General features: G+C 40.7%; 1 protein-coding gene across 7 annotated transcripts in view; it reads right to left on the reverse strand.

The window, feature by feature from the left end:
- Positions 1-13,187, reverse strand: part of LOC131814615 (membrane cofactor protein-like) — a 38,975-nt gene extending 25,788 nt beyond the window's left edge. For 6 of the 7 annotated variants that reach the window (XM_059145690.1, XM_059145687.1, XM_059145686.1 and 3 more), the window contains exons 1-4: positions 12,676-13,187; positions 6,156-6,335; positions 5,605-5,704; positions 758-843 (exon numbers count right to left, since the gene is read on the reverse strand). In XM_059145690.1, the coding sequence (XP_059001673.1) occupies positions 758-843; positions 5,605-5,704; positions 6,156-6,335; positions 12,676-12,793 (484 nt within the window). In that variant the 5' untranslated portion in view covers positions 12,794-13,187. The remainder of the gene's footprint in view (positions 1-757; positions 844-5,604; positions 5,705-6,155; positions 6,336-12,675) is intronic. The other variant, XM_059145688.1, reaches the window with a different exon arrangement.

A 13,187-nucleotide genomic window follows, 5' to 3' on the forward strand; every position in this document is an offset into this window, starting at 1 on the left:
ATTTCTACAAGCTAGCTGTGAATCTAGTACCTATTTAGGCTTCTACGAGAAAATGAATGATCCCAAATTCAAACCATGCACAAATAAACTTTCAAAACACAAAATTCATTTTCTTAAATAACTATATGAAATACCTATTATTACTTTATAAGGCCATGCTAAGTTTTGTTCTGGTCACCATAAATTCTACTGAAATTTTAATAAGAAGACATGCTTGTGATTGAAAATAAAATTCACTGCTAGCTGAGAAATTCTTTAAATATATCCATTTGCAAATTATACACACACACACACACGCACGCTGAATGAGTGATTCACATGAGTGAATCAATTCAAATGAGTGATTCACAATAATGCCAATGTTCATCCTTATGAACATACAGTGAAATTTTCCAAGGCTACAAATTGTGTGCTTTCACAACATACTGAATCCAGATGTCCTTCTTTAAGCCAAATATTAAAGAGATTCGCAAAAATGTAAAACAATCACGGTATTTTCAGTATCTGTTTCAGAAAATTTATTTTTCATAAAAAATACTGTGTATCTTAATGTATTGGGCTTACTATGATTAAACATGAATGAATAATTATTTTTAAAACTTTTCATTTTTTATTCCAATATAATGAATATCAATAAGCACAGCCCACATTAAGAAAAGTTCTTTGGGATCTTTGTCAATTTAAAAGCATAAAGGGGATCTGAGGCCCAAAAGATTGAGGCTTGCTTATCTAAACTCTAAAATGAAAATTTACTTACTATGACATGTTGGAAATTCATCACCCCAATACACATCATCTCCATGACGGTGACAAATTATAGCTTGTTTTCCAGATAAGTAATAACTAAGAAAAGAAAAACTACTGTTTTCTCTATTAGTTAACAAGATACACATAAAAATGAAAATTTTAATACTGTTGCTTTTCTACACAACAGTAGTTTGAGGAAGAAGTTTCTCAAATAACATATTGTGAAAGTACTAACCATATCTACAATTAATTCAATAGAGTTTATAGGGGTACCTGGGTGGCTTAGATGGCTAAGCATCTGCCTTCAACTTGGGTCATGATCCCAGGGCCCCTGGGATGGAGCCCCACATCAGGCTCCCTGCTGAACAAGGAGCCTGCTTCTCCCTCTCCCTCTGCTTGCCACTCCCCCTGCTTGTGCTCCCTCTCTGTCAAATAAATGAAAAATTCTAAATAAATAAATAAGTAAAATTTCTACATTTGAACCCTCATTGATAAAAAGCAGAGATGTCTAAATAAATCTTCTGTACCTGTCAGTATGGCCTCTTTGCTATCTCCAGCAATCACATTACACATTCATTTCTACATCTATGTTCACACCACTCTTCTCAGTGAAAACAACAACGGAGTAGAGAGAGTAGGCCCTAGAGCTTGCCTATCTGGCTCTGAGTCTCAGCTTTTTGACTCACTTTCTGTCTGAGCTCAGGCAAGTCCCTTAATGGTCCCCTTCCTCAGCTTCCTCATCTAGGAAAAGGGGAACAGTGCACACTTCATGGGATAGTTTCCAGGATTAGATGAGTTAGCCTCTGGTACATACTGAGTGCTTAGGGTAATTTTTAGCTCTTGTTAATATTCTTTAGGTAAGAATATTTTCTGGGGCTAGCTCAGGAATATTACTCAATGAAATATTCTCTTGTGATTTAAATTCATGGTATTCTCTTCTCCTGCTGGACTCTTACCGTAATAAGCATGAATAATTCTATTTTATTTGCTACTTCTCATTTATTATTTTGTTTTGACATGTCTCTATACATTGTGTTACTCAACAAGGCTACAGATTTTTTGAGAAGAGACTATACCTTAAACTTGTTGTCTGCCTAGCAGGCTTGCTCTATGTAACTACTAACTAGATGTTCCAATATTTTTATTGATCAAATTAAAACAAATAGTTGGTTAAATGGTTTATATAGGATCCAGTTGCCTTTTCTCTACGTTATGGTATTTAGGGAAGGATTCTGGGAAAACACAAAGTAGGAAACACTAACAGTCTGTCTTCTTAGCCAGACAACATCTGCAATGGCAGAATCTGCCTAATGAACTATTTTGGAGCTCAGGAGTCTGATGATGGCTTGCAACTTCCAAGGAAAGACTTGGACAGGTAAATTGCATTGATTTCAGTCAATATCACCTTAGCGCAGTGTCTCCCACCCACAGCAGACAGCTCTGTATGAGTTCCTGGAGCAGCTTAGAAGCAGTTCTGGGGAGCCAGGGTGGGCAAAAAGGACCCTGTCCTCCAAATACTGGGGACCTGTGCTCTTATCACTGAATTCTGAATTCCAATCACAGTGAAGCATTCAAAGAGGTGGGCAGCCACTGTCGTCATACCTACCCCTAACTCTTGTAAGCCCCTTTCTAACTATCTAAAGTGACTTCCAGGGGATGTAAGCATCCAGGACTATTTGCTCCCCACTTCATTTTTCACTTTTTTCCCTTTCCAGAGAGCTAGACATTAAAGACTAGAATATTCAAAACCAACTGCATATGTGAAGAAAGTTAAGAAGTGAGTGTGCGTGCCCAAGGAAAGTCTCTGGAAAGACTGTTAGTTTAAATGTCAGGCTCATAAAATATAGGATGAGCCCAGATGTCCATCGACAGATGAATGGATAAAGAAGATGTGAAACAGATATAGATAGATAGATAGAGATAGAGATAATGGAATATTACTTGCCATTTGTAACAACATAGATGGAACTAGAGTGTATTATGCTAAGTGCAATAAGTCAGTCAGAGAAAGATAAATATTTTATTATTTCATTCTTAAGTGGAATTTAAGAAACAAAACAGATGAACATAGGAGAAAGGAAAGAAAAATAAAATAAGATGCAATCAGAGAGGGAGATAAACCATAAGATACTCTTAACTATAGAAAACAAATGGAGGGTTGCTGGAGGGGAGGTGGGGGAGGGGTGGGGTTACTGGATGTTGGGCATGAAGGAGGGCACTTGGTATAGTTAGCACTAGGAGTTCAATGCAAATGATGTATCACTAAATTCTATCCCTAAAACTAATAATAAAGTATACATAAATTAAATTGATTTTAAATTGACAGTAAATAAAGGTCAGCCTGATCCTCAGCACAGATACCCTACCATAACCACAAAAATATGAACAGTAACAGAAAACATTGGCCCTAGCGAAAGGGAGGAATTCAAATGTCCAGTATTCCACACACACACAAAATTACAAGATACACAGTGAAACTGGAAAGCTTGGCCCATTGAGGAAAAAAAATAAATCAACAGAAACTGTTTCTGAAAAAGACCTGATGGCAGATCTACTAGACAGAGACTTCAAAATAACTTCAAAATAACTATCTTAAACATGCTCAAAGAACTTCTCAAAGGAAGAACAGGAGAAAGTCAATTAAATGATATATGAACGAAATGGGAATGTCAATAAGGTGACAGAAAACCTTAAAAGAAATTCTGGAGTATAGAAGTAAAATAACTGGGATATTAAGAATTCACTAGAGGCACTGAAAGCAGATTTGAGCACCAGAAGAAATAAGTGAACATGAAGCTAGAACAACAGAAATTACTGAGTCTGAGGAAAAGAAAGAAAAAAGAGTGAAGAAAAGTGAGCAGAACCAAAGGGACTTGTGGGACACCATTAAATAGACCAACATATACATTATGGGAGTCCCAGAAGGATAAGAAAGACGGGGTGGAGAGAATATCTCATGGTTGACGTCCCAAATGCGAAGAAAGACATGAATATAAACATCCAAGCAGCTCAACAACCTCCAGGAAAAATGAACTCAAAGAGTAACTAAGACAGTTAATAAACTTTCAAAAGACAAACACAAAAAGAGAGTCTCAAAGGCAGGAAGAGAGAAGTGAGTCATTATACAAGGGAGCCTCAATAATATTATCAGCAGATTTTTAATCAGAAGTTTTGAAGGCTAGAAGATAGTGGGACAGTATACGCCAAAAAGTGCTAGAAGGAAAAAACTGTCAACCAATAAACATCAATCCAGGAAAACTACCTTTCAAAAGTGAAGAGGAAACTAAGATTTTATAACAGACGCTGAGGGACTCAGTGACCACTAGATGTCCCCTGCAAGAAGGTGGTGGGTATTATAGAGGGCACGGATTGCATGGAGCACTGGGTGTGGTGAAAAAAATAATACATACTATTTTTCTGAAAATAAATAAATCAATTTAATTGAAAAAAATTACAGTAAAAAAAAAAAGAAGTAAGAAATGCTCAAGGGAGTCCTGCAAGATGAAATGAAAGAACTCTGAAAGTATCTTTGAGTCATATGGAGAAATAAATATCTCATTAAATGTAAATATATTGGTCATTTTAACAGCTTATCTTATTGTATAAGTGCAATTTTTGTTTTCTTTATAACCTAAGAGACTAATACATTAAAGGGGGAAAAAAAAGAAATGTAAAGCACAGTGTTACTGTAACTTTGGTTTTTAACTCCAAATCTTGTTTTCTACATAATTTAAAGGACTAATTTAAAAGTAAGATTAGTTTATGTTTTGGAGCACACGATGTAGAAAGATGTAATTTTGTATAATAAACAACCAAAAGGGGTGGGAGTGGAGTTCTAAAGGATCAGAGTTTTTGTATGTTATGACATTAAACTGGTACAAATTCAAATTAGAGTGTTATAACTTTAGGATATTAAATATAATCCCCTATGATAACCGTATAGAAAATAGCCATAGAATATACATAAAAGGAAATGAGAAAGGAACTTAAACATTTCAATACAAAAAATCAAATAAACAAACAAAGACACTAGTGCAGGAAATGAGGGCCAGAACAAAGCTGTAAGGCAGACAGAAAACAAACAGCACAGTGACAGCAGTAACAGACTCCTTATCAGTAATTACTTCAAATTTAAATGGATTAAATCCCTCTAATTGAGAGACAGAGATTGGTAGAATGGATGAAAATACATGATTTTACATATGCTACTACAAGAGACTTACTTTTAGATCCAAGGACAAAACAGGTTGAAAGTAAATGGACTGAAAAAAGATATTTTAGCAAATAATAACCAAAAGACAGTAAGGCTGACTATACTAATATCAGACCAAACAGACTGTAAGTCAAAAAAGGTTACAAGAGACAAAGGACATTATACATCACCAAAGGGTTTATACAGTAAGAAGATTTAACAGTTGTAAATATTTATGCCACCTGATAACATACCACCATAACATATGAAGCAAAACCTGACAGAATCAAACAAAGAAATATGCATTTCTACATAATAGGCATTCCTACTAGCTGGCGACTTCAAGAACACAACATTTCTGTGAGTCCTCTTTCGAATCTGAGAGTTGGCATTTTAAATGGGGTGCACTTTGCCAAGGATAAAGTCACCGTGATTACTACTACATTTTTGATGCTCACAATAAACTTATTATAGGTATATAAATATGAGACAATTTTGCTTTCCTTCAGAATTGATTTCTTTGAATTAATTATGTATCTTTTCAGTTTCTTTAAAAAACCCAAGGGTTGTTTGGCTGAAAGTGCAACATTTACGGAAATACTTGAGGAGCAAAACAAAAATGGAATTAGTAACATTTACCTCATTTCCTCTAAGGAGCAACTTACCCCTCATTACAATAAAAGTAAGCTGCATTTTCAAATTCAAAGGAATAATTTGGGGCATACACTTCGCCATTTTCAAGTCTTGGAGTTGTACATTCTTTCTCTAAAATAAAATTTTAAAATTTGTTTTTTTTAACACCAATTTCAAAACAGATTTAAATCAAAGTCAAAATTCTGTACTACTCTCTGCAGTTAATGCAATATCATTTTCTGTAACTAACCGGTATACAAACTTAAAATTCACATTAAACCTGATAAACAATTGCCAAGAAAAAGATCCCCTGGCAATTTCTTAAATACTGGAAAAATACTGCTCCCTGAAACCAATTTTCACATGAGAAAATCTTGCTGTGGTGGGAAAAAAATTAAAGAAAAAAAAATTAAAATTTTTTTAAAATTTTAAATTTAAAAATTAAAAAAAAAATTAAAGAAAAAAAAAAAAGAAATGTAAAAAGTAGTAGTGGAAAATGGACCCCCAAATTTGTAAAAATCTCTAGAGAAAGCAAAATACAATTTTGTTTTTTTTGTTGTTGTTGTTGTCATTGTTTACTTACTGTAACAAGCTTCTTCAATAGGATACCATGAGTGATTTTGCTCACAGAAAGTCACGACAGAGCTCAGAGCTATGTATCCTGGGATACACTGATACCATATAGCTTCCCCAACTTCATAATAATTTTTAAGAGGACTCCTGAGGAACATATATTCATATTTTGGTGGCTTACCACAGGCATCTAGGGATAAGAGATTAAGAACATGAAAAAATTTTCGGTATTTTTTTTATGCATTTTAAAAAATACACGTATTTATCTCATGCACCAGCCAAGGACTGTGATCTGACGGGGTGTAGGTAACACTGAATAAATGGAAAGATCCTTGGCAGGCTTTTAATGATACTTACATGCTTTTACCCAGGTGGCGGGAGGAGTGGAGGATGTGCCCTGCTTTCTTTAAGTAACAGGCTATCAGCATTTTATTTGATGGGAAATAAGCTGAATTTTCATGCAACAATAAATTGAAGAGACAAAATCAATGTTTATGATCTTAAAATATATATAGGTATGCAACTTTTCCCACTTTTTTCTAAATTCATTTAAAAACTCGCCTCTCCCCTAAGAAGCCTTCTGTAGTACACAGCACCCTGCTCCAGTGACTTTCCCACTGTCTGAAACAAACTAATGATAACTCGTCACCTCAGGCTCAGTCTCCTCGTAGAAAGCAACTTCCCAGAGGTCAGGGATTGTAGGTCTTTTTTCTATGGCACTGTGTATCCAGTGGGTGCTTCAGAAATGCTAGAACTATCTTGGAACTCTGGAGTCTGATGATGGCTTGCAACTTCAAGGAAAGACTTGGACAGGTAAATTGCATTGATTTCAGTCAATATCATTGATGGAAATACATCATTGACAATATCATTATGGGAAAATAATGTTGCTTTTTTGGGCAGTACAATACTTGAACAATAGATGCCATTATATAATCCCACAGTCTGCATGCAGAAAATTCCCTGATGTTCCAAGGGGAATTTCAGGAAATTGAAAGTGCTCTACTATAGAGCAATCCAACTGTTTGCCTCTACACATGCAAAAATCCTACAATGCTCCCTAGCCTTGCAAAAATTAAAATAACTCTCTGACCCCAGCACAAACCCACAGCCCTGCCTAAAACACTACCTTCAGAAAATCATGGTCTCCGACCTAAACTGGTATTGCAATGAAACCTGACCTACCCACTATGTTTCCTATGGCCACCCAACCGAGTTTTAAATTTTCTTTGCTACCTCAAAGACAGACTCTTGTGTTTACACCTGTCAATTGTAGTTCTCATTTCCCACTCACTTCTGGGCCTATGAAAATCAGTCAAATTACTTTCAAAGTCACTAGTTAGGGCTCCTGGGGGGCTCAGTCATTAAGCATCTGTCTTTGGTTCACGTCAGGATCCCAGGGTCCTGGGATCGAGTTCTATGTTGGGCCCCCTGCTCGTCTGGAAGCCTGCTTCTCCCTCTCCTACTCCCCCTGCTTGTGTTCTCTCTTGCGCGGTGTCTCTCAATGTCAAATAAAATCTTAAAAAAAAAAAAAGTCATTAGTTGACTCCGTTTTTGGTAAATTTATTTTAACAATTTCTTCCCCAATAATATTAGTTACTCTGTCTATAACTTCTGCAGCCATTGGTCCCTTTTTGCTCTCTCCTGCCTGAAAAGCTCTCTCCCTGATTTAAGCACACCACCCAGTTTGGCAGGGAACACAGGATGTATGCATGCAGGACATTCAATGTACAAAGTTCCATCTTTCCTCTTGAATAAGTTGTTAAATTCCCTGCTCTTTTCATAAATATATATATAATCTCAACACTTACGATTACCGAAACACTGTCCTCTCTCCCTTCGGGCGGGGGGGGGGGCGGTTGCAGGCTTGCTCTCCTGCCTCCTTTGGTTGCTTCTCAAATAAACTTTCCTTGCTGCATATCTAATGTCTCTGTGATTGGTTTTGCTTTGCATCAGGCAGATGGACTTGAGTTTGGTTCCACCTGGAAAGTGTCATGCTCTCTCAGATAACATTGGAAGCCAGAGTGTGACCTCTTGCTCAACAAACAAGATAGACAGTTTTCACACATGCCCAGCAAACAAGAGAGTTTTCACAACTCAAATGCCTGTTCTGTCTCTCTAATTCCACCTTTCCCTCCAGCTCAAACCACTGCCATTTCTTCTCTAGAGTGCGACCAGGCCCCCTTAGCCACCTTGCCACCCTTCATTCATTTCATGTTTCACACTGCTGCCAGAGTCATGCTGACAGGACACAGTGACCAAAGCTCTTCCAAGTGATATCTTTCAATGACTTACCAATGCCCTCATGACAATGTCTAGGGCTCCCTATCATGGCTGGCAGTCTTGTAAAGCCCGTCATTACCGGGACTCTGCTCACTTGTGCATCCTATTCCCAAACCCTATTCAATTCCTGGCAATGACCTCAATTATGTCCGCACTCCAGACCTCAATTATGTCCGCACTCCAGACCTCCCTGCCTCAATTAACTTCAGCTTTGAGCAGAGACCCCACATGCCTCCCACCCTCTCACCCACTCATCCTTCAGTTTCAGCTGACAGGCCACTTCTTGTGGCTCTTGACATGTGTCAGCAAAAAACTGGGTTAAGGAACACCCAGGTGGCTCAGCCAGTTAAGCTTCTGCCTTCAGCTCAGGTCATAATCCCAAGGTCCTCGATTGGAGTACCGCATCCTGCTCCCTCCTCTGCGGGAAGCCTGCTTCTCCCTCTGCCTGCCGCTCCCCCTGCTTGTGCTCCCTCTCTCTCTGACAAATAAATAAAATCTTTAAAAAACAACAGGGGTGAGTCTCCTTGCGATCCACATTTACTTCATCCACAGACAACCCCACAGCGGGACTCGTTATTGTCTCTGCTCCGTACCAGACTGCTGCCGCTGAGGACTATGGGGGACACCTCACTGCACCTGTAACACCAACCGCCAGAGCTGAATGAGCGCCACTGTCAGTTCCAGACACTCTTAGACCAAAGTGTATATCCTTTTCTGCTCAGCCAACTTCTTCCAAAGATATCTGTAAATCATAATTTTTTTCTTTGTTGTTGTATGCCTGTCTTCAACTTTTTTTCATTGGTTAAATGATAGCTCTTTCCTTTAATCGGGTATTTGATTTCTTTCATGTCAAAATATTTATGCTTTCTTGTTTTATTTTGACCCCATTCTCCATTATTGCTATTCTTAGAAAGAGCATTTTAACATGATCAAAGGAGAACTCCAAATAATGGGGATTTTATTTTCTCCGAAGTACAGTAACTGAAGACTCTACATCTTGTATCTTAATACAATAGTGATGATAGTATTAATAATTTTAGAAATAACAAACATCCAGCACTACCTCTGTCTTTTCTTTTCTTTCTTTCTTTCTTTTTTTTTTTTTTTTTTTTTTTTTGGAGTTGGATGTCCTTTATTTGAGGGAACACAATCCACAGATTGAGGGAATGCAGTGACTTTCATGTTCTGGAGCACTATTCCTGAGGGATTTGGAGCAAGAAGGAGATTTATAGAACTTTCCAAGAGGAAACTCAGAAACAGAGCATGATTGGCTGGGAGCCTGGATATTTCTTTATAAGGTTAGCCAGCCCAATTCCTCAGGAAAGTCCCCTAAGCTTTGAGGATGGTGATTGGGGTATGCTGGATGTCCCTGACAGTTGTTTCCCATAAGTGCAGGACGACTTAGAGTTAAATCTGTGATGTGAACCAAGTCCCTGGGTCTCCATTTCGTGGGTCCTGATATATGGTTTAACTTTATCAATTCCCTAGCTCCATTCTGTACATTCATTAGACTACAATTTTCCAAGGACAGTCAATGATCATTATCACGGTTAACAGGAACTTGAGGGAGATGGCAATGTCAGATGTTCCTCAATTATTTCTACTCCTCCCCGCAAAATGCACATAGTAACCTGCCTCAGAACACCAAGATTAGGTTGCAAGCCCTACTTGTAGTTGAATTTTTTTATACTGCCTTCATTATCATTCCCCTCTCCCCTCAGGATTCTTTAGTCAAAAGCTCTAGATTTGTACCTGGATTTCAATCAGATAATACATGCAGTCCTTTATTTGCTTTGCCCATCAAAAATAATCAGATGGAGAGGTGCTCAGGGAAATGACCTATACTACTATTTTAAGTACAATTTAACTTGTCTTCATACTCATCCTACGGTTGGGCACTATTGCCCCCTCTCTAAGATGGGCCAGCTAAGGCACAGTAGGTTAAGTCACTTGCCCAGGCCAACATCTCCAGCAGCCAGGCAGCCTGCTTCCACGACGGACACTGCTTCTCACCACACTCCCTAAAACCCTCCCACGCTTACACCAACACCCTGCAATGCCATCCTCAAGAAATGGTCTTTTACCGAGTCTGGAGAAATTAAAGGAACCCTGGTTTAGATTTGCTGTGTGCTAAGTCAAACATAAGGGTTCAAGTGCCCTGAAGGGACAGATAACATCATGCCTACATTTTAACGATAGGGATTGTTCATTCCAAACTATCCTGTTGCTTTTCACAGTGATTGGCTCTGTGTTCTAGTCCTCGGCCTTTCCCTTGCCTCCCTTGCCCTCTAGCTGCCACACCGGGCAGCTCCGTGGTCCTTGGGAGTCCCCAGCTACGTCACAACATGCTTCCCCTCTGAACATCCTTCCTTCCTGCTCAGCTGCAACCCCCACTCAACTCCTGTCTTTTTATACTGAATCCACTCAGCTACTCCTCTAGCAAGCACCATCTGCTTCCCTCGGGAGGCAGTGCCCAGTGGCCTCCTCTTGGACTGTCCTCCGCATGGATCACTCAGTCACTATCACGGGTTTCTGTGTTCAATAGTTCCCCTGGCCGATTCCATTATTCACCCATGCGGCCATAACACCAAGCACAGCATGATGTCCCTCAGAGGAGCTGGGCAAAACCATCTGGCATTCAAAGGACCACTGGTGTCCAACAGAACACCTCGCTGAAAGAATATACTGAGATGTATCTAATACTAGAAAAGCATCATCTTTAAGCTTTGGCCAGAAAGACCTGGCCACAGGATTTCCTCTGTTGCCTAACTCCCAGTATTCTGGTGACCTAGCAACTGACCAGATAAGGTCATGCTCTCATTGCATTATAACCTGTAGAGTAAGGAAGTAAGAAACTACCCTGGAAACACTTAATGGATCTATCCTGGCTTCATCCACCAGAGAGAAAGAAAAGACCTAAAAGAGACACCACTCAGCAGGAGGTGGTGGGTTCTGTCCAAAACGCAGACCCCTTCTAGAAGAATGAAACTGGTTCTGAATTGGACGAATGTTGGCTTCTACCACCTCATGCAGCTGGCAACTAACTACCTCTGAGATGGGAAGCCTCCAGGCACAACACTGCCTGCTTACAAACCTGCTTCCTGGCCTGTGAGCTGCTTCAGAACTGAATGTGTATTTTAGTCCCGTATTTTCCCTGCCCGACACAAGGAGGCTCATTTGTACTTTCTCTAATTTCATACCTATCCTGATTTTACCTTTGAACTTTCTACTTGGTCTTGTGTTTCCTTTGCTGCATTTTTAAGTTTTGCTACCTTCCACGTTGCACCCCAGTCATTTTATTTTCTCTCTTCCAAACAACATCCAATGTGAGCTCCAAGGCTCATCCAAACCTGATCCTTTTTTACAACATTTTTTTGTTTTCTTTTTATTGCCTCTGGTCCCTCCCCACGCTACTTCCCCCACAGAAATGAACTTTTTCATGATCAGGAACAAGCAAGATTAGAGTATGGTGAGCTCTGCAGACTCTACAGAACAGGGAAGACAGAGCCTCTGTGATGGTCAGCTTCCCCTGACTTAGCTTAGACACCAGGCACCGTAGAAAGGCCATCCTGAGGACAGGTGTTCAAAGAACCTTCCTCCTGGAAGCGGGAGGAATTGTTGCCGGCACTCTAAGCCCTAACTTCGTTATATTATTTAATTTATATTATTTATTTATATCTGTATAATTATTATAATTCACTTTCTGGTACTCAATACTTATACAAGAGCATTGACACTGGGCAAAAAATTGCAAATCTGGAAACGCACGTGTGACAAGACAGAGAAGCTCTCTGCATTCTCATGGGGAGAGCGGGAAACATGTTTGCAGGGGTGACTCCCAGTCAGGGGGGGTTTGAGCTGGAGCATGTGCGTCTGTCTTGAGATAGGGTGGTCAGAGAGGGGCCCCCAGAGGGGCTGACACCTCCACTGAGCTTGAGAGATAAGAAAGCCAGAGGAGGATGTTCCAAGTCTGAGGGAATAGTAAGTACAGAAGCCCCACGGAGGCGGAGTTTGACGCACCAGGGGCCCCTAGTGATGGGTAAATGCTAACAGAGGGTCAAGCTCCTTTCCTCCAAAGCACTCCTTTTGGGTTATAACGTACTCGCGAGGAGTATGTTTGGTCTGCCACTCCTGATCAATTTTAGCAACCATTTCTCCACCGCCACTGTGTACCTGGCACTGCGGTTCTCGCAGCGGGCTAACGTGTCTGCTCACCGCCAGAGGGCAGAGCCTCTCCAGACTCTTACCGGAGTTCAGAGAGAGCAGGAGCACTGGGGCCACCAGAAGGACCCCGACCAGGCGCCAAGAAAAGCGCTTCTCGGGGTGAAAGCAACGGGCGACATACGGCGCGCAGGAAACCGTCATCTTCCCGGAGACCCGCGGGAAGCTGAGAGTCCGCCAAGCGGACTGCTCCCAGGTTCAGGGAGCGGACGCAACAATGCCGAGCTGCCGGGTGTCGGGAGCCCGCCGCGGGGGCGTGGCCTCAGCGCGGTTTGGGCGGAAGTGACTCTTCTTCCGGAAGTGGGCGGGGCTAGCCGGCTCTCCCGGGCGAGCCCTGGGTGCGGGGCTCCGCTGACCGCTGGGACTTGGCGTGAGAAGGAGATGTTCTGGCTGCGGCGTCACAGAGCTGTTCGGTCCTCTTCGCGGGCGCCAGGCGGCCTTACGACGATGCCTTGCGCACTGACCCGACGACCCCGGCGGCTTGCGGGGCTCGGCGGGCTCACCGCCTGGACTCAGGAGGGTGCGAAGGGAAGCAGAG

Source organism: Mustela lutreola, chromosome 14 (assembly GCF_030435805.1).
Source record: "Mustela lutreola isolate mMusLut2 chromosome 14, mMusLut2.pri, whole genome shotgun sequence".
Classification (NCBI taxonomy): Eukaryota; Metazoa; Chordata; class Mammalia; order Carnivora; family Mustelidae; genus Mustela; species Mustela lutreola.